This window comes from Camellia sinensis, chromosome 5 (assembly GCF_055761805.1).
Source record: "Camellia sinensis isolate YWXY chromosome 5, ASM5576180v1, whole genome shotgun sequence".
Classification (NCBI taxonomy): Eukaryota; Viridiplantae; Streptophyta; class Magnoliopsida; order Ericales; family Theaceae; genus Camellia; species Camellia sinensis.
The window spans coordinates 150,141,674-150,164,025 of NC_138965.1; the positions used below are offsets into that span (position 1 = coordinate 150,141,674).

A 22,352-nucleotide genomic window follows, 5' to 3' on the forward strand; every position below is an offset into this window, starting at 1 on the left:
ACCCAACTTAGCTATAATATCCGCGCATTGATTAGCTTCTTGATAAATATGATTAATTGCTTGGGTCCCCAGCAGCTCCATGAGAAATATGCAATAAAAAATGAGGTTGTTAAGGTGGTGTTACAAGTTTGGAGTGCTTTGGAGAAGTGTTTGCATCATCTTAGAGTCAATTTCGATTACTCGAATAGTGAAATTTTTTTCCCATACAAGTTTTAAACCATCTCTGAGTGCCCAAAGCTCAGCTTCAATTGCGGAAGTGAATCCGATAAATCTACAGTAGCCCATTATCCAATTGCCAGTAGTATCTCTAAAAACACCCCATTCACTAGCTTTACCGTTAGAGCCTTTAGTTGCGCCATTGGTATTAAGCTTGATGAAACCTGTGCTGGGAGCTTGCCACCCAATCTGAATGGTGTTTCTCCTTTTGGGGAGTTGCTTCTGGACATTAAGGTGTTGCCATTCTATTGCAGTCGCAAGGACCAGATCAGACTTAAATGGAATAGGGTTGTTAAGCGCAAAACAAAGTGAATTTCGAGTTTTCTAAATGTTCCAACAAATAAGAGGAAAGAGTGTGTTCCAGTTAATGGTTGAAGCATGGGTAGCAGTAAAGCAACAGTTTTTCTGGAGCCAAGTAATTAGATCAAGGTCAAAAGAAGCAAGGTAATCTGAAGGGATGTCCATTTCGGTCCAGCTGTTTTTTGCAATTGTGCAGTCCCGAAGAACATGACAGATAGTTTCATGAAGCACTTTGCAACCAGGGCAGAGGTTATCGGTGGTAATATTTCAACGGAAAAACATGAGTTTGGTGTTGAGTTTCTAGTGTGCAGCCAACCAGATAAAATGAAGAATTTTGGGGAAGGTTGGTATATGCCAGACCCAAGACCAGTTGGTAAAAAGATGGGAGGGAAAGCAAGAGTAAGGGCTCCTTTGCTCAAGAAGATACCATTGGACGTAGCTTTCCAGATTTTGTGATCAGGGCCAAAACTAAACCAAGGGATGAGAATGCTAAAAATAGAGTGGAGAATGGCAGTGGGGATTTGGTATGAGAGAATAAAAAGATCCCATTCTTTATTGTTCCAAAATTCAGAGACTTTGAGTTTGTCTTCACCATTTTGAAGGGGGCCCTCTAGTCGGTTTTTTAGAGCACCCGTGCCTAAACAGTCATCCGACCAAAAGGATGTGCTTTCTCCATTCCGTAAAACCACCATGGATCCTTTTGAGAGGATGTCGTTGCCCTTATTTATCCCTCTCCAAATAGTAGAGGTTCTAGTAATACTAAGATTGAATGATGGATATTTGGCTTTAAGAACACGGGCCCAAAGCTCCTCCTTATTGTTTTGAAGTCGCCACCCCAATTTAGCCATAGCCACTTTATTAGCCAACATAGTTTGATGGATCTCCAATCTTCCCATACATTTTAGTTTTGTGATTGTAGCCCAACCAACCGAATGCATTTTTCTATGATCTGAAGTAGAGCCCCAAAGAAAATCACGATTGATTTTGTCTATGGTTCTAGAGATGGAAGAAGGGAGGGTATATCTACCTGTGAAGGACAGTAATTTGGATTTCCAACCAGTAAGCTTTGTCTGAAGTTTATCGATGACAAATTGAAAGTCTGCTACCTTAGGTTTGTGGTGATAGAGAGGACAACCCAAGTACTTACCTAGTGATCTGGTTTCAGGGATCTGGAGGATGGAAGTAAGGGTAACCTTATCTGAATCCGGGGTGTTTGCAGAGAAAAACACTTTGGATTTGGATAGACTGACTTTCTGGCCTGACACCTCACAAAACTCTCTAAGGATAGAAGAGATGGTTTCACCATTCCGAGTGGAAGCTTCCCTAAAAAAGATGATGTCATCAGCAAAAAAAAAAAAAGGGATAAAGGAGGGCCATTTTTAGACAGTTTCAGCGGTTTCCAGGTCATGTTGGAGCATGCCTCAGATATTTGTAGTGAGAGTTACTCCAAGCCAAGAATAAACAAGTAAGGTGAAAGGGGGTCGCCTTGCCGGATACCTCGCGAGGGTAAGAAGAAATCAGTTGTCCCTCTATTCACAATGATAGCAAGGGAGGATGTGGAGAGACAAGAAAGAATTAAATCGATCCAGCTCGGGGGAAAATTGAAGAAGGTCAACACTTTTTTGGTAAAACCCCACTCAAGTCTGTCATAGGCCTTCTCTAGGTCCAATTTAATAAGCATGTTACCCATTTTGCCTTTCTTGTGCTTGAAGTTACTCACTACTTCTTGAACAATAACAATATTGTCTGCACCTCTTCGGCCTGGGACAAAACTAGTTTGAAAAGGGCTGATCAGATTATCAAGGAAGGGTTTGAGATGAGCAACAAGGGTTTTGGTGATTAATTTGAAGATGGTGTTGCACAAACCTATAGGACGGAATTGGCTAATCAGTTCAGGACGGTTGATCTTAAGAATAAGGCAAATATGAGTCTTGTTTAAGGAAGGATCAATTTTCCCTAATCGGAATGCATCTTGGACCACACGAATGACTGAACTCCTAATAGTGTCCCAGCAGCGTTGGAAGAAGATGGGATGTAGGCTGTCAGGACCAAAGGCTTTCCAGGGCTTAAAGGACCACAGGATAGGCTTAATTTCCTCAGTTGAAGGAATGATGGATAGTGCATGATGGTGAAAGGAAACCAGTATGGAAAAAGTAGGATGAATGGGAAAGGAGATGGGATCTGAGAGTAAAGAGGATATAAACAGCTCAACAAAAAAATTTGACACCAAATTCTTTAGTGCAGAGTCTTCAAAAACCCAAGCATCATTATGCTTAAGGGCCAAAATTTTAGTGTTATGGTGGTGGGAAATGGTAGTGGAGTGGAAAAATTTGGTGTTTCGGTCCCCTTCAAGAATATAGTTGACATGGCTTTTCAAAGCCCAAAATTTCTCTTCAAGTTTAAGAATGTTCTTGTATTCAGATAAGAGGGATTTTTCGAGGTTGGAGAGGAATAGAGACTGATCTGTATCAAGTGCTTTTTGGACTCCATCGATTTGCGCTGCTAGACGCTTTTTCTTGTGAAAAATATTTCCAAAGCAATGTTTATTCCAAAATTGCACTTTATGAGTGAAGTCCCCAACACAATCCAGAAAGGGAATAGATGAGTCACTCTAGCTATCCCTCACGACCTAGAACAAATAGGGGTCTGAGAACCACATTGTTTCAAATCTAAAAGGTCTGGGTAGTCTGTTAGTATTAGAACAGTTTGTGTCTAAAAGTAGTGGGCAGTGATCCGAGAGGATGCGAGGGAGATGGAGAACTTTAGTTTCCTGGTATGACTGGAGCCAATCATTATTACAAAAACACCTATCCAACCGCTCTTTTATCAAACCTCTTGTGGAACGGAGATTTGTCCAAGTAAAACGGGAACTCGAAAACCCCAGGTCCATGAGACCGCAGTGGTTTAAACAATGTTGGAAAGTTAAAGCTCTAGTTCAGTTGATAGTGTTGCCGCCAAATTTATCATGCACAGATAGAATTTCATTAAAATCACCCATTACTAACCAGGGAAAATTATGAGAATCAGAGAGAGAGGAGAGATTATCCCATAATTTTCACCTGGTTTCATAAAGGGGACTAGCATAAATAGCCGAAAGGATCCAAGGTGGAGAGTTAGGAAAAACCTGAACACAAACATGGATCTCTTGCTGAGTGACGGTAAGGATATCATAATAAAATTCAGGATCGTTCCATAGTAACCAAATACGTCCCGCAAAACCAACCGGATGAGAGATGTGCAGGTTGGTGAAACCGAGACTCTCACAGATAACTTTGCCTCAGTCCCCTCCCACACGAGTTTCAGTAATAATCACCATTTGAGGCTGATGTTCAGCCATAAGGTCATGGAAGTGTCTGCGAAAATGAGGGTTGGCAACGCGCCGACAATTCCATAAAATAATCTTTATTTGAGAATCAAGCAGAGGGAGTCGGGAGGGGTGGGGATCCTCTACTAGCAGTTCCGCTTCCATTGGTAAGTTCCAAAAGGGGTCCAAGTGTTTCATCCCCCTCAGAATGGGCTCTATGGTGATTAGATGGTTTATGGGCCAGTTGCCTGGCAGAATAGAGGAGCCGACGGTAACGAAAAGGCGGTGGAGATCTGGATCAGCTACAAGGACTTCGGCTGTATGGTTATGACCCAACAAGTTGAATTGCAGTGGGGTTGAAACAAGCAGATGGGAGTTGAGCAGTGGTGGAGGGGGTATGGGTGAGAGAGTTTCCACAGTTGAGAGGCTCAGGTAAGGTTGAAGGTTGGAAAGAAAGTAGTGGTTCTGGAACACCACTTGGTTTAGTTGGATTGTCTGTTGGGGTTGATCTGAGATGTGGGTGTAAGGGGATGTGAAGTAGGTCACAACCACCACTGGTTAGTCTGCAAAGGGTGCTGGAACTGGAAGGAACGGTGAGAGGCTCATCCAGATGTTGAGAATGTCGAGATCGTACCATTCCAAGATGTGTGTTGGGTCCCTCCGAATCTCCAATATTAGTCTGTTGTCCATCCTTATGAGATTGTCTTGGGTGCTCATGAACCACCTCGGGTAGGTCTGGTTTAGAAGATTATGAAGGCGAAAGGGGATGGTTGCTTCTAGGGCTGGTGGAGATAGCTGGAGACGACATGGTCGTGGGTTGTGGTAGAGACGACTGTGAGGGCGAGCCATGGTTAACGAGATTTGGGAAGGCTTCAGTGTGTGAATGGTTATGAGGCATGGTCGGAGAGATAATGGTAGAATGATGGTTAGCTATGGGTGTGTTCGAGGTTGTAAAGACTACAACAGCACAGGCTTTAGAAGGTTGCATCAGAATGGAAATGTTTGAAGGGAGAGGCAAAAGAGGTGGAAGGGTTTTAGCAGTGATACTAGGATTAGAATTTAAAGAGGATATGTCAACATCAGAAAAGTCAACAAGGACTGCAAAAGGGTTGGTGTTGGTAGGTGTGGGGCGAGAAGACGTAGCAGAATTTGGCAGAAAAATAGGTGTGGGGATAGAGGTGTCAACAGCCAAGTTCAAGATAGGTTTTAGAGTGGTGACAAAATGTGGGGTTGGAGACGAAATAGCAGGGTTTTGGGTAGTTGAGGAAACTTGTTTCTTGACCCAAGATTTCTTGGGTTGTAGGTTGGACACAAGAGAGGGGTGCCTTGCGGGAGCAGTATTGGTTGGCTTTTAGAGAGGTGGACAGAGGTTTTGTCTTTGTCTTGACAAGCATCCAAGGGTCGTACTCCGGTGCAAGATGGTTACCAGCCGGACGAGAGGTGAAAGGCGTAGTTGGATTGGCAGCATGGTGAGTGATCCCATTAGAACAAGCATCTTTCTTATGATGCAAGCGGCCACATGTAAAACAGATTTTTGAGATGCCTTCATACGAAGTTTTCTGTTGGAACGAACCAATTTGGATCATGGGTATCAGAGGTTTATTTGTATCTATTTGGATGCAAAGTTGAGCAAAACGGCCTTTGTCTCCATTTTCCGTGTGGATATCAATCTTTAAAAGCATACCCAGCAGTCTCCCTATTTTGCCCAAAATCTGTTTGTCATAGTATTCAATGGGTAGTCCTTGGAGTCTAGCCCACACTACTGTTGAGGGCATAGCTGATTCGACGAAGACAAACTCTAGGATCCATCTTTGTACTGCCAAGAAATTTGTTCCAATAAGCCACGGACTCTGGGCAATGATTTTAAGCAGATCAGCTGCTAGTTCACACTTGATGAGGTAATAGTGGTTTCCCAAGTCAAGACCTTGGCATCGCCCTGAAGTCTTCCAAAGGTTAGTGAGTTTTCCCATGAGGAAGTTGAAGCTCACTTTCTGCCCAATAAGTTTGATAATCACAGAGAGGTTCCAGGGGGCACGAATGCGATGAAGTTCCTCCGAAGAAAGAGATAAGGTGGGAAAGGAGTTAGGAGCCTCTGGGTTGGAAGTGCCCAACTCATCTTCAGTCACAACTACCTCCACTGTGGATGGGCAGGTGTTTAGGGTGGCTAAGGGGGATGTAATGGCATCTTTGAAGGAACGAGGATGAAGTTTCGTACCTGGTACCGTATCTGGTTTGCTTTGGTGTCTTTCAAGTAGGTCGATTTCCTCCACGGACTGTGCTCTATCTTCGCTGTTTGATTGTGCTTTTTGATTGCCGGTTACTATGGATTGATCCTAATGTCTTGTTTCTTCTTCCGTCGCTTCAGCCATGTTGAGAGTTAGCTATGCCCTTGGTGTTCAATCAATTTTTGCCATTTCACATCTAAACACACAGGATAAGTTATTTATTGCTATCCCTACCCAAGGCATAAAATATAGAAACTAATCTTATAATTTGTCTAAAGATATATATATATACTGTAGACCCTGAAATCAAGATATTGACTTGGGGAAACCTTTGACTAGGGGAAACCTTTGAGTCGTATGTATCAAACAAGGCCCATGTTCATAATCATGTGAAGCAAGTCACATGCAGTCCTTGTCCTCTATTTTTTTTTATTATTTTTTATTTTTTTTTGTGAACCAGGTGAAGACTTGGAATTATTTTTTTGGGTCAATAATCTACTATTTTATTTGGAAGATGCCAATTGTGTGGTTGTCTAGTCTCTTGTTTTTGCCTCTCTACCACTTCCTTACTCCGCATTCATTCTCCATATTTGGGCAATTTTTTTATAATTAAAAAAAATAAGTGCAAAAAAATATTTTATATTAAAAATTTCAAGTGCAAAAAAAAACGTAAATTATACTAACTTTCACTATTTTTTTTTTTATAAATAAAGTAAGTTTCCCAATTTTAACATATTTATATTAGATTCCCTTAAAATTTTAATTTACATAACACTTAAATAATTTTTCATTAATAATTAGTCAGTTATATAGATAGAAAAATAATATTTAGCTTGTTTGGTTTTGGTTTTCAGAAAATATTTTTCAAAATTCTATTTTTTATTTTTCGTATTTTTTTGTTTTCAGTGAATTTTTTTAATATTTTAAGCAATTTTTTTTTTTAATTTGTAGACACCTAACGTAAATACACTTTAAAAGAATAATATTTGTGAAAAAAAATCTTTAAAAAAAATCAATAAATACCAAAAATATTCAAAAAAAAAAATACAAAAATTCACTATATTTTTTGTATTTTTGTGTATTTATTAATTTTTTAAAATATTTTTTCACAAATATTTTACTATTTAGATACATCTAAGTAAGGTGCATCTAAAAAAATAAAAAAAAAATTGCTTAAAATTTAAAAAATATTTACTAAAAACAAAAAAAAATACAAAAAACAAAAAATTCAATTTCTAGAAAAGTGAAACCAAACGCACTAATTGTTATCTATTTTATACAAAATGTATAGTTTTTCTTATCTATATTAATGTCTGCCCCTTTACCCTTACCAAAATTGAAAATGATATAATTATGTCAAATTTATGCAACTTATTATATTTTTTTAAATTTCCGAAGAAATCAATATAATTTATTAAAAAAAAAAAATACATAGGATGGAACATATAAATGAGACAAAAGGCGAGCGTAAAAAATTGTAATTTTATTATTTTATTATTTTTATTTTATAAAAATTAAATGATTTATTTAAAAAAAAAACTTTTATTTTTTTAAAAATAAACATGATAAATAAAAAATATATAATTATTAAATTAATATAATTTTTTTTAATACACAAATATAATTTTATAAAATAAACACTTCACATCATCATCCAATCAAGACCTGGGATAAATCCCAAAAGGCCTCGAGTTTTCAAAATGTATTGTTAAACTGTTATTTACCGTAAATTTACGGAACAGCCAGTTGGAGGATATTGACAGACTACGTACAGTTGTGTATTTAACAAGTCACTATTATACGAAATTTTCTACTATTAAAAAATTAAATAAATAAATACATAACTTGGACATGTTCTCTAAAAACGACAAGCAAACCATTTAAATATTTATTTTGAATATTCAAAATCAACCCACTTGTGATCAATGGAATCTTCAAGATGCACAAATTTCAACTCTTGGATCTCCATTGAAGTATCAACCTTTTTTATTTTATTTTATTTTTATTTTTTAATTGTGAGCTGATTTGAAAAATTGGTTAAAAATTAATTTTTTTTAATTTTTTAGTTTTTTTTTTTATGTAAAAAGTAATGTAATTCGAAATGAATTACAAGTTGACTTTTAATTTTTTTTTACTTGCTCTCAAATGACCCCTATGTATTTTATCTAACATTCTAGAAGAGGAATCTACAAAAATGTATTATTAAAGAAAATATTTTTATATTTTAAAATCTTCATATGCTGAACTGTAACAAATATTGAGATCACATAATGTCAATAATCCATTATATTGGCCCTGTTTGGTACAGCTTAATTTCAGCTTATTTCAGCTTTCAACTTAATTTAAACTATTTTGATGTGTTTGGTTTAGCTTATAGCTTATAGCTTATAGCTTTGTGGAAGTCAGAAAACAACTTATTCTTTAAGTGGGGCAGGAGATGCTTTAAGAATAAGCTGGAAATCAGCTTAAGCTGAAAGTTATAAGCTATAAGCTGTTTAGACATAAGCTATAAGCACTTTCCTACAGCTCTACCAAACAGGACCATTATAAATAACCGGATAAATTATACTTTGTACTCCTATTATTTGATTCAAAATTTATTTTTGATATCTGTTATTTCAATTTAAATAATTTTGTGGTCTCACTTTAAGTTCAATTCCAATTTGATCATTCTGTTCAAAATTCCATTAATTTTAACCTTTGATTTGACTAAAATGACAAATTTAAACTAGATTTAAAGTGTCAAAGCCAAATTATTCAGTTTAAAATAATTAAAATGGAAGTAAATTTGAATCAAAATAATATATAACCAAATTGCCCTTATGTAAACTTTTTGATTTTTTTTTGTTAAGCCCCGGTTTGGCATTTATTTTTAGACTAAATAATTACAAAAAGATAAAATTGACTATAAAAACTAATAAAATAGAATATTATTTTTTACTCAAAATCATTGCACTTCTTTTCTCGCAAAAATTAAAAAAGTCTCAAAACAAAAATCAAACGAGGCTAAAAAAGTCCTAACATAAAAAAATTAACTATATTAACCGATGCCAAATGAAATTTTAATGTTTCAATTTTTTTTCCTCCATCTACCTTCAACTTATTTTTAACCGAATGATATCTACATACTTTTTACAAACATGGAGTGGACTGAACTTCTAGCATACAATATATAGAATAATGCAATATTTACTAATTAATGTACTATTTAATATATTAATAGATGATATGGTATAATTTTAAAAGTTTTAAGTATTTATAATTTCTATAATAGGTGGGATCAGTAATAATAACATAACACTAATTGGTACCCTAGTATTTACATTAATTGGTGCATGTAGCACAATTAGTATATTAACTAGTCTATCAATACTAGTTATGACATTATTATTGACCTCATTCATTATATAAATTACAAATCAAAAATGCTAGAGGTCCCAAAAATTCTACCAAAAATTTTACCAAATGTCTCACATGGGTGTGGGACCCACATGGGACTCACATTGTGTGGGTCCCACACCCATGTGAGACATTTGGTAAAACTTTTGGTAGAATATTTGGGGTCTCTAGCATTACTCATTACAAATATCAAAAGCATTTTAAATTGTGGCACATCATCAATTAATACACTAGTTAATACATTAATTAGTATATATAGCATTATTCAAATATATATAGTTAATGCTAAGGTGTATTTAATAGTGTATTCATTTTTCTTGAATTTAGCAAATTTTTAATTTTAACTTGCTAATGTTAATAAATGTTATATTAAATTGTCTTGAGTTTAGAATTTTCTATTTGTAACCAATTATTTAAATTAAATATATTTGATAATTTTATATTTTTAACCTATTATTTAAAAGTGAAGAAGTTTTAAAATATTATTTTGTGTGTTTGGTTTCAATTTTTTGAATTCAATTTTTTAGAAATTGAGTTTTTTATTTTTCATATTTTTTTTTTGTTTCTAGTGAATATTTTTAAAATTTTAAGCAAATTTTTTTTTTTTTACTTTTTTAGATACACCTTACTTAGATGTATATAAAAAGTAAAATATTTGTAAAAAAATATTTTAAAAAATTAATAAATACACCAAAATACGAAAAATATATTGAATTTTTGTATTTTTTATATTTTGGTACTTAGTGAATTTTTTTAAAAATAAATTACAAATATTATACTTTTTATATGTCTTTATGTTAGTTATATCTAAAAATTAAAAAATTACTTAAAATATTTTAAAAAATTAGTAAAAATAAAAAAAAATACGAAAAATAAAAAAATTCAATTTCTTGAAAAGTGAATTCTTAATTATGAAATCATACAAGCTAAATTCCTGTCCCAGATTAATAAATTATTAAATGCACCTTATCAAGTGCTCAAAGGACACATTTTAGTATCGGTGGTGCTACATGCACCAATTAGTGTACACACTAGTGTAGCAACTAGTGTTATGATATTATTATTGACCACATTTATTATACAAGTTACAAATATCCAAAACTATACAAATGAATTAATTGACACATATAACGTTATTCTTTTAGTATTAATCAAGTGCTCTAGGGGCTCTTGCTAACAAATGTCGTGGGGCATTTGATAAGATGCATTTAGATCTCGTTTGAAAAGTAATTATTTTAGTTAAAAAGTCAAAAAGTTTTTATAAATTATCACATTACTTTCTCTATTTTTCTGCACATCTTTTAGTAAAAAATCAAAAAATTACTAAAATAATTTGTTCCCAAACTTAATAGTGTATTAATTTGTCTTAAATTTAATAATTTTTTAATTTTAACTTGCTAATGTATATTTAATATTATATTAAAGGCTTTTGTTAATAAGAAATGTATTAAATGAGTGTAATTACTTCTATTTATATAAAAAGCAATAAAATTTTTTAAAACAATTAAGACTAAAGAGTTTTTTATCGGTGTTGTTACATACACCAATTAGTATACTAACATATAGTATGACATTATTATTGATCCCACCTATTATACAAATCATAAATATCTAAAATCTCTAAAATTATGTCACATTATCTGTTAGTACACTAATTAATATATCAATTAATGCAGATAGCATTATTCATTTTTTTTTTTACATGGAGACCAAAATACCCTCTTTGTATTTTCCTCAATTTCACCCATTAATTTTCACTCTATTATTTTATTTTTATTATAATTATATATTTTTTGAAATTTGCAACACATACAATGATTATATAATTTTAAATAAAATATTTTTATTTATTTTGTTAATTATTTTTTCAAATCAATTGAAATGCATTTTATTTTTATTTTTTGTTGTAATATTATAACATCAATGAATTTTTTTTTATTTTTTGTTTTTTTGGGGGGGGGGGGGTTCTAATATAGTATTATTGGATGAATATCTAATTGTAAGTGAAATTCATCAATCTATTTGAAGAATTTGTTTGAACTTAAATGAATTTTCAAATTAAAAAATACTATTATTTTATGTGATTTATAATGTTTTTTATTTTTTATGCAAGAGCATACTACTATTTTATTTTTTATATTTTTGTAAATAAGTTAATTTTGATATTCCAAATGTGAGGACATTTTTACCCATGTAAAAATATATCTAGTTTTTAAAAATTACTTAATTTATTTCTATTTGTGTTTTATATTTCCCATGTAAGTGGAGGTAGTTTACACCAAGGATCCTCTAGAGTGAAATTTCTCTAAAGTTTCTTAAAGTACTATATTGTGTGGTTGAGATTTACTGGCAAGTCACATCAGAAAAATTGATGTGACTTGCCAGTAAATCTCAACCACACAATGTAGCACTCTAGGAAACTTTAGGAAAAAATCACTCTAGAGGATCCTTGCTCGGTAGTTTAACCTCATTAATAGAGCAAGGATCCTCTAGAGTGATTTTTTCCTAAAGTTTCCTAAAGTGTTACAGTGTATGGTTGAGATTTACTGGCAAGTCACATCAATTTTTCTGATGTGACTTGCCAGTAAATCTCAACCACACAATATAGCACTCTAGGAAACTTTAGGAAAATTTCACTCTAGAGGATTCTTGGTGTCATTAATATGTGCCTTACGTACGTATTAACAAGATCCTATATTAAATTGTACTGAGTTTAGTAATTTTCTATTTTTAACTAATTATTTAAATTAAATACATTTAATATATTTCTATTTTACATTTAGGGTGAATTATACTGATAGTCCCTATAATTTGAAATTTGTATCACTTTAATTCTTAACTTTTCAATTGTCACACATTTAATCTTAAATTTTGAATCTTGTTCTAAATAAGGACAATTTAAGATATCATTGCTCAATTTCAAGGGCAAAATCGTTAATTTGATAAAATATAAACTAATTTGACAAAAATAAATGTCAAAATTTTTTTTTTGAATTTTTAAAAATTATTTATACCCACCAAAGATAAAATTATGTAAAATTGATAAATTTTTTACACGTTTATTTATTTATTTATTTACCAAATTAATTTTTATTATGTGTTTGAAGGTAGGATTTAGAGAAGATGGATGGGTGGTGATGGAGGTTAATGGTCTCATAAACTCTGACTCATGATATAGTGGATGTGTAGGCATGTGAGATAAGGTATCCCAAAATTTTTAATATCTCTTTTAATAATTTTATTTGAAATTATTATTATAATAAAAAAAAACTAAAAAATAAAGATTCAAATGTGTTGTTTGGGAAGTAGGTTGACTTTTTGACTTTTTTTTATTATTATAGCCTGGACTAAAAAAATTAGTTTGGGAAGAATTTTTTAATTTTTTGACTTTTTTTTAGAGAAGAGTGTAATGATTATAGATTAAATATAATATTTTATCTTTTGTGATAAAATAGTCAAAACAATATTCTCGTATGGGACCAAAATAATTAATACAGTACTAATAGCAACCCTCACTATTTGTTGTCTTCGGACCTTTATTTTCTAGGTCAAGTGAAATTTTCATCATTACTTGTCTTTTTTCTTTTTATTTTTTTATATTTTTATTAGTCACACACTCTGCGTGTACTATAGGATTGGTTTGGAGAGTGGATTGCTTTTTAGTTTTTAAGGTTTTTTTAATTATTTTAATTTGGATTAAAAAAATTAATTTAAAAAATATTTTTTTTATAAAAAATAAGTGTAATGATTATGAATTAAATATGATATTTTATTTATTATGATTAAAATAATTTATTTTATTTTTTTATAATTAAAATAATAAAAAAAAAACCCACAAAAACACTTCCTAAACGGTGCCTATTTTTTTTTTTTTTGGAACCAAACCAAACCACCCCACCCATATACCCATCTACACACACAAACTACCCATAGAGAGAGAGAGAGAAAACATAGTATATAATATATTAGGGGAGTCGCCGGAGTTTTCCATCACCACCACACATGGCGGCAGCCAACGTACTCCCAGGGCCATACAACACCTCCTCAGCAGTACCAGACTGGCTAAACAAAGGCGACAACGCATGGCAAATGATATCCGCCACGCTCGTCGGCCTCCAGAGCGTCCCGGGCCTCGTCATCCTCTACGGCAGCATCGTTAAAAAAAAATGGGCCGTAAACTCGGCCTTCATGGCCCTCTACGCCTTTGCCGCCGTCGTCATCTGTTGGACCACGTGGGCCTATAAGATGTCGTTCGGCGACAAGCTTCTCCCCTTTTGGGGAAAAGCAGGGCCCGCTTTGGGCCAAAAATTTTTAATCAAACAAGCAGCGCTTCCGCAAACCACCCAATATTTCGAGAACGGCGACGTCGAGACGCTGATGATCACGCCGTACTATCCGATGGCGTCGATGGTGTGGTTTCAGTGTGTTTTCGCGGCGATTACGCTGATTTTGTTGGCGGGATCGTTGTTGGGGAGGATGAATATAAAGGCTTGGATGATGTTTGTGCCGCTGTGGCTCACATTTTCTTATACAGTGGGAGCATTCAGCCTTTGGGGTGGAGGGTTTTTGTTTCATTGGGGTGTTATGGATTATTCTGGTGGGTATGTTATTCATTTGTCTTCTGGGATTGCTGGCTTCACTGCTGCTTACTGGGTTAGTACTTACTTCTCTGCCAATTTTTCTTTTCTTTTTTTAGCGTCGAAAATTTTTAACTATTAGTGAATATTATTTGTTAATCTCATCTATACAATCGTACATTTCGACTCCCTTAATCTTGCTTTCATCTCCTTTATAATACTTTCAAAAGAGGTGTGTTTGAATAATTTTTATAGTTTGAGGGGTTAATATAAATGAGTTCATAAATAAAGGGTGTAAAGTGATATTAATTAATATTAAAAGGATTTTGATGTAATTATCTCTTTCCTTTTTTTTTTTTTCTTTTTTCTAGATCTTATTTGGTGGTGGAGTGGGACAGTTTTTGCTTGATTCTATCCTGGGTAAATTTCAATTGTTTTGAATTTAAAAAATAAAAATATTATGTAACGTTCAATATACCCATTAAGCCTCTCAAACGGAGGTGGGTTGGCTTTTTAATTTTTTTGGCTATTTTAGTCTCGGTTATTTTAACCTAGTTTGGGAAAGATTTTTTGACTTTTTGAATTTTTTGACTTTTTTTGTGAGAGAGGATTGTAATGATTATGGGTTAGATTTGATGTTTTGTTTTTTTGGCTAAAATAACCTATTTTGTTTTTTTTGTGACTATTTTAGCCCCTAACCCCCCAAACCTTCTTGCCAAACAACTCCTAAGAGTGTTTGGTAGGACGCCAAATAATAATTAGTGAAAAATAGTCAAGTTTACACATTGTTTTGCTGCTATTCATCACTCCCCCGGGATTGCTGACTAGTTATTTTCATTTTTATTCTTATTTTTATGTGGTTGAGGTGGGTGGTTCTATTTGGATGTATTTGTTTTGACTTTGAAAATGATGGTATTTTTTTTAACAGTGAAAATGATGGTATTTTTATTTTATTTTTTTAACAGGGAAAATGATGATATATAGGGAAAAAATTTAAGAGTATAGAATCAGACCACACAATTTATTCATGGTAGGTAACAGGCATTAAATGTGTGTATAATTTTCCATACAAATAGGAAAAAAAATTAAGAATATATAATCTGACCACATAATTTATTCATGGTAGGTAACATGCATTAAATGTGTGTATAATTTTCCATATAAATAGGAAAAAAATTTAAGGTCATGTTCGATTCACAAGATTAATAGTGAAATATTAATAATCCTATTAAATTAGTGTAGTGTTCACTATCCAATTGGATTAATATTCATTGGATTAATAATCTCACCCATACCCCATTACCTATGTAGCACGGACACGGACACGGGACACGACACGGACACGATACGGACAAGCGGACACGCAATTTTTCAAAAAATGGGGGACACGACACGCTGGGGACACGTTTAATATATATATTTTTATTTTTTTATTATATGTCTAAAATAAATAAAAAAAATCATTAATTCTTATACAATTATAATAATAATAAAATTAATAAACATATTTTTTTTAATTTTTTTAATAAAAATGAGTTTTTTTAAATAAAAATAATTTATTTAATGAATTTTATGTTTAACAAAAAAAATAAGGATAAAAAAAAGAAAGAAGAAAAAAAAAAGAGGGAGAGAGAGAAACCGGATCAATATAAAGGGAAAAAAAAATAAAAAAGAGAAACAATAGAGGAAAGAGAGAGAGAGTCAGAAAAGCAAAGACGAAAGGGATGAGAAGAAAAGTAGAGACGAAAGAGAGGAGAAGAGGAAGAAAATGAAGAGAAAAAGGAGGAGGAGGAAGATGAAGAGAAGGAGAAGGAGAAGAAGAAGAGAGAAGATGAAGAATATCACCTTAGGTTCTTCGATTGACAGGTTCAGCTTCTTCGATTGACAAGTTAGGTTTCTTCCTCCCTCAATCTCTTTCTCTCTCTGTCTCCTTCGATCTCTTTCTCTCTTTCTCTGTCTCCTTTGCAACAGTTAGGGTTTCTTTCTATCTCTGTCTCCATCGATCTCCTTCTCTCTTTCTCTGTCTCCTCTGCAACAGTTAGGGCTTTTTCGATCCACTCACGCGTGTCTGGAGAGTGTCCCGGCGTGTCCGACTGGAAAATTTCAAAAAAAAAAAGGGATACGTTAGAGAGAGTGTCGGACACGTGTTTACTGTGTGTCCAACACGTGTCCGTGTCCGACACTCGTACGTGAGGCCTAGGGACGTGTCGGTGCTTCATAGCCCATTACTAATAATCCTACAAATTTGTTGGATTAATTATCCATTGGATTAATAATCCTAAACCAAAATGTTAAAATAAATATAGGATAATTAGGCTCACAGATTAATAATTTCAATCCCATGCTCTAATCCATCCAATCAAACATGCCCAGGTCATATTTGATTCACAACACTAATAGTGAGGTATTAATAATCCTATTAAATTAGTGTGGTATTAACTATCCCACCCCTACCCCATTATTAATAATTCTACAAATTTGTTGGATTAATTATGCATTGGATTAATAATCCTAAACTAAAATATCAAAACAAACATAGGATAATTGGGCCCACGGATTAATAATCTCAATCCTATACTTTAATCCTTCCAATCAAACATGCCCTAAGAGTATATAATAGGCTGCAAAATTTATTCATGGTAGGTAACACACATTAAATGTGTGTATAACTAGGTCACATAATTAATTCATGATAGATAATTAATCGGAGCCTCATTCTATGTAAAAGAGTTGTATTTGATTTAATAATCAAATTCTAATTTTGCTTTGAGGGTTTACTACCTTATTGATTAAAAATAAACTTTAAAAAAAAATTATGTTAAAATAGATACTGTTTAACATATTCTTAATTTATAAGTCTACTCAATCTCCCTTTTTATTTTTTTCTTGCATATTCGTGTAGTTTATTTTAAGTGTGATTGGCACTAAAGGCAAATTTAAACTACAAAATATATTTATTTATTTATTTATTTATATTTTGTATTTTAATTATGTGCACCCAATATTTATCATTTTGAGAAGAAATCATCTAAAATTAAATTTAGAGAAAAGTTAGGGAGCAAGAAATTTTTTTTATGAAAATAATCATGAAAGAATTATAATCTTTGGATTATCTTGATTAGTGTGTGGTACTTTATTCTAAGTGTAATTTAAGAGTCACAAAGTTTCTATGATTACTTTCATGAAAAAATTTTCATAATACCTAACGTTATTGTTAAATTTTTATGTATGTGTCGTAGTAGTCTACCTCGGTAATGAACCAATAATTATGTGGTATGGGAGGGCACAACATCTCAATCTCAATTCCTTTGCCTTTGTCTTCTAATAATTGTAGTCATTAATTATATTTTGAGATGGAGAAGTTTAAGAGAATTTTTATGTTGTGTTTAGTTGGGGAATTTGAAAAGGGATTTGGAAAAAAATAAGTGAAATGTGAATAAAATATACTTATATTTTACATAGTTTCACACACTTTTTTCATTTTCCTTTCTAAATTCCTCCTTAAATCTCCTAACTAAACATAGCCTTAATCAACCAGTTTCACTTGGGTGATAAATATTTCGAATTTACCATACACAAAAAAAAAAAAAAAAACATATTTTTGTTTTTAGATCTCTCCTTTAATTTTTTTTTTTCTTTCTCTCTCTTCCTTTTGTGTCCCTAGCTAGCTCCTCTAATCTCAATGTATTTCTTCCTTCACAATTAATTTTAACTATGACCATTTTTTAATTCAAGAAAGAATAGGGTAACTCTATCTTTACGCAAATCTCAACTAAACTTAAAAAATAAATAACACCTATAAGCCTAGATATATATTTAATTCACTAAATATTTAAATAACTTTTAGTTAAATTGTTGAAACAATTGCTTCTATCAATATATCATAAGTTTTTCTTTTTATATTTGCTATAATTCTATTTTACAGGCTGGAGGAAGTGATTAGTATTTTTTTTATTTTGCCAAAATCCAACATGTCAATAATGGCTGTAAACCTTCTCTCTCATTCATTTTTTCTTTTTTCTTTTTTTTGTCCCCTTCTGTCATCTTAAACACAAGAAAACGGACATCTTGTTCTTTTGTTTATTTTTCAAAAAAGTTATTGTCATATTGAACTTTTTTAATCATGTATAATGTACATTTCTTTGGTCGAGAAAAATTTTTCTCCACTCTACAATTATGGATTAGACTGTGTAGTTTGGCTAAATAAATTTATTGCGAGTTATATTTTATTATCTGAATCATTTGTTTTATAAGTCTTTATACATATTTCACGCATGAAAAAAATAAAATTGATTTAATAAATATATCATTTTATCACATTTGTATGTCAAAAAAATAGAGGAAAAGAATGAGTTTAACAATAAACCAATTTTTTTTTTAGGTACTAAAACCAATTATTTTTTTATAGACAAATATGTAAACCATATGGTTATAATATTATCAAATCAAATCAATTTGATTTTTTTGTTTTTAATGCATGATCTATGCACAAATGCCCATAAAATGAAAAACTCAAATCATGAAAGTAAATAATTTCTTCAATGTCATTGTAATATGATTTCTAAATCTTTTATGACTAGTAAGACTAGTCTGATCTACCAAATCTTTTGCACGTCACTCTCAGATTAGGGGTGCAACTCAGGCGGGTTCGGTCGGGTTGGGGGTCTGCCCAAGTCCGCCCAAGCCCGACCATGAACCCGAGCATTGCTGCCCAAGCCCGGCCCGAGCTTTGTATTTTGAGCTCGGGTTAGCCCGAATTGTCCGAATTGCCCGAATTACCCGAATTGCCCGAGTCCAGAAACCTGTAGGTAGATCTAAGGGTAGACATAAAAGATGCTAATTTAATGGTAGAAGACTAACAAAAAATAAATAAAAAATAAAAATTAAGACTAACTCTTTTACTTAATAGAAGACTAACCAAAAATAAAATAAAAAATAAAAATTAAGACTAACTCTTTTACTTAATTTATATATATTATATAATTTATTAAATTATATATATATATATATTATATATTATATAATTTATATAATATATTAAATTCAATTCGGGTTCGAGTTGCTCGGGTTGGCCATTGGTTCTGCCCAAGCCCGGCCCGAATTGCAATTCGGGCATCAAAATTTTGCCCAAGCCCGTCCAGATTGCAAGATATAGTTGCCCAAGCCCTAAAAAAACTCGGACTGGATTCGGGTTGAGCCCGCCTGAGTTGCACCCCTATGTCAGATTAGTGGTCAATGTATTTGTTTGGAGTTTTTCTCGTCCATTTTGAGAGTTTCTATGTACAATTTATATGTTGTATTTGATTTTTATCATTATAATTATAATTTATTAAGTTTCATTATAATATCATATATGAATCAAATCAAATAAATAAAGGATTAATTACACTTTTTTACCGTTATAATTTTACCCAAATTTCACTTTAGTCTTTATAGTTTTAATTTAAACAATTAGGTCATTACACTTTAAATCTAGTTTTAATTTGATTCTTTTGTCCAAATTTTCATTAATTTTTTCCTATGTATACACCTTACGAGACTAACAAATATTTCAAATCGTTAATTTTAACCTTCAAAATGTAATAACTAAACTTTTTAATCTATAAAATTTAAAATAAAATTTGAATCAAACTGTTATCGTTGAAAGTGTAATTAACATTTTTGAATTGGGGGTTTTTAGGTTGGGCCGAGATCGACAAACGACAGAGAGAGGTTTCCACCGAACAACGTAATACTGATGTTGGGAGGGGCTGGGCTGCTGTGGATGGGCTGGGCCGGATTCAATGGTGGAGATCCATACAGCGCAAACATAGACTCATCAATGGCTGTCCTTAACACCAACATTTGCGCCGCCACTAGCCTCCTTGTCTGGACTTGGCTTGACGTCATCTTCTTCAAGAAACCCTCCGTCATCGGAGCCGTTCAGGGCATGATCACCGGTCTCGTTTGCATCACCCCTGGTGCAGGTAATTATGCCCCTACCACTCCCCCAACTTAAATTTTTTTTTTTAAATTACATTTTTAAGTGTTATATTTGACTATAAGTTTACTTTTAATTTGGTAATTTGGTAATTTAAATTGAAAGTTACAATTAACGATTTTTAGAATATTTTTCAATTTCTCATGTCGAACAAATTTGAATAGAATGACTAGATTGAAACTGTATTTAAAATGTAGAAATCAAATTGACACAATAATAGTGATCAAAGTAAAATTTGAGTCGGAAGCAAAATTTTTTTATCCTTTATTCTTTTAAAAAGTAAGTAACTAGGCACTCTTTGTTAGTTTTTGAAATGAAATAAAAAAATAAATAAATTGAACTTTGAAGAGTTGTTGTTTTGTTGTAATTTATCCTTTTAATTTTTTTGTCTTTATAATTTTAGTGAAATTTCATTTAAAAAATAATTTATTTAATTATTGAAAATAAATATTAATTTATATATATATATATATATATCATTATATTTTCAACCCTATTCAAATGGAGCTTATTTTTACTCAAGCGCAACCCTATTGCCTAAAGAATAATGCTTGGGACCCCCTTTTGGGGGTCACCCCCTCACCCCCTTTGCCACGTGGCGGGTGGTGATTGGAGGAGTAGGAAAAAAAAGAAAAAGAAAAAGAAAAAGTAACCAATAAGAGAGAGAGGGGGTCAAAGGGGGTGGAGAAAAGGGGGATGAATCATTGTTGTTGCCTAAATGAGTTAAAAATTTTAACCCTCAAACAAACTGAGCTAAAAAACTTAACTTAGTTTGTTTACAACCTTAACCAATTGTGATTTATAAAATCTTGCTTCAATTTCATCAATTTGTCACACGTATATATGTTTAGGTCTTGTTCAAGGATGGGCTGCCATAGTCATGGGAATTCTATCAGGCAGTGTTCCATGGTTCACAATGATGATAATTCACAAGAGGTGGACACCGCTCCAGCAAATCGACGACACACTCGGTGTCTTCCACACCCACGCTGTCGCTGGCTTCCTCGGTGGCACCCTCACCGGCCTCTTTGCAGAGCCCACACTTTGCGCCCTCTTCTTGCCCGTCACAAACTCTAGAGGCGGCGTCTATGGCGGCTCTGGTGGAATCCAATTCCTCAAACAAATCGCCGGTGGCTTATTTATTATCGGGTGGAACCTCGTGATCACATCGATCATTTGTGTTGTGATTGGGTTAGTGATTCCGTTGCGAATGACTGATGAACAGTTGAAGATTGGTGATGATGCAGTGCATGGAGAGGAAGCGTACGCGTTGTGGGGTGATGGGGAGAAGTATGATGCAACCAGACATGGAGTCTACGCCGATGATACGATTCATCAAAAGACCTCCATTGGTGCAACTCAAGTGGTCTAATCCTGTCGCTACGTAAAACAATTTCTTCTCTCTCTTGTCACTAGGTCATGTTTGAGACTCTTGTGTCTTGAAATTCTCATAGAATTTTATGATTAGAAATTCATTGAGACAGAGAGATAAAAGAGATTTAAGACTAAAGATGTCTCGTCTCGTCTCTTTCCCCTTATTCTTCTTTTATTTGTGAATGATGGGTGTGAAAAGTTGTTGATTTATTGTAGTGTGCATTTTGTGAGCTTAAAGGTTGTTAATGAAACATACACTGGAGTTCAATTGATGTAGCATTTGGATTCAATTTAGAATTTTATTTATTTAGAATGATGTAATAGTTTGGGTTATATTTGTTCTTTATAAATCATATTTCTTTTACAAATATACAATTAAATTTTGTTTGGTAACTCCAAAGACATTTTCACAATGAATAATGCTTGGGACCCCCTTTTGGGGGTCACCCCCTCACCCCCCCTTGCCACGTGGCGGGTGGTGATTGGGGGAGCAGGAAAAAAAAGAAAAAGAAAAAGAAAAAGTAACCAATGAGAGAGAGAGGGGGTCAAAGGGGGTGGGAGGAAAAGGTGGATGAATCATTGTTATTTTCACAATTAAACAGTATTACAAAAACAAACCAAGGACATCACTTGTTAAAACTGTATCCATTGCACCATCAAACACTGGATTGAATAACTTGCATAACAAATATTATCCTATCCCAAATTGGCTTGGTTATAATCCAACAAATAATCTTAAATTGACATTGACATAGAATTTTATAGTAAAAAAATGTATATAACTTTGTTAAATTTTAAATGAGCATATAATCATTGACAAAAATTAGGATACAAGAATATGTAATGGACCAAATGGAGAACAAGTCCATCAAAAGGGATTTCCCACTAAACTTGAGTTTATTTGGGTTGTTTAGATTTATTTTGGGCTATATCTTAAAATATTAATAGAGTGAGTCCAATCTAATTCCAAATTTACA

The 22,352-nt window shown here is 32.9% G+C and overlaps 1 protein-coding gene across 1 annotated transcript; it reads left to right on the forward strand.

The window, feature by feature from the left end:
* Positions 1-13,310: 13,310 nt before the first annotated feature.
* Positions 13,311-21,665, forward strand: LOC114298556 (ammonium transporter 3 member 1). The gene is made up of 3 exons (XM_028243150.2): positions 13,311-14,097; positions 19,702-19,987; positions 20,853-21,665. Exons 1-3 carry the CDS (start codon positions 13,447-13,449, stop codon positions 21,371-21,373), a joined length of 1,458 nt encoding a protein of 485 aa, XP_028098951.2. The 5' UTR covers positions 13,311-13,446; the 3' UTR covers positions 21,374-21,665.
* Positions 21,666-22,352: the final 687 nt, after the last annotated feature.

Bases quoted from the DNA above. Each gene is read 5' to 3' on its own strand.
- LOC114298556 (XM_028243150.2), top strand. From the start codon at position 13,447: ATGGCGGCAGCCAACGTACTCCCAGGGCCATACAACACCTCCTCAGCA. The intron at 14,098-19,701 runs GTTAGTACTTAC...GGGGGTTTTTAG, and splicing joins GCTTCACTGCTGCTTACTGG to GTTGGGCCGAGATCGACAAA. The intron at 19,988-20,852 runs GTAATTATGCCC...ATATATGTTTAG, and splicing joins TTGCATCACCCCTGGTGCAG to GTCTTGTTCAAGGATGGGCT.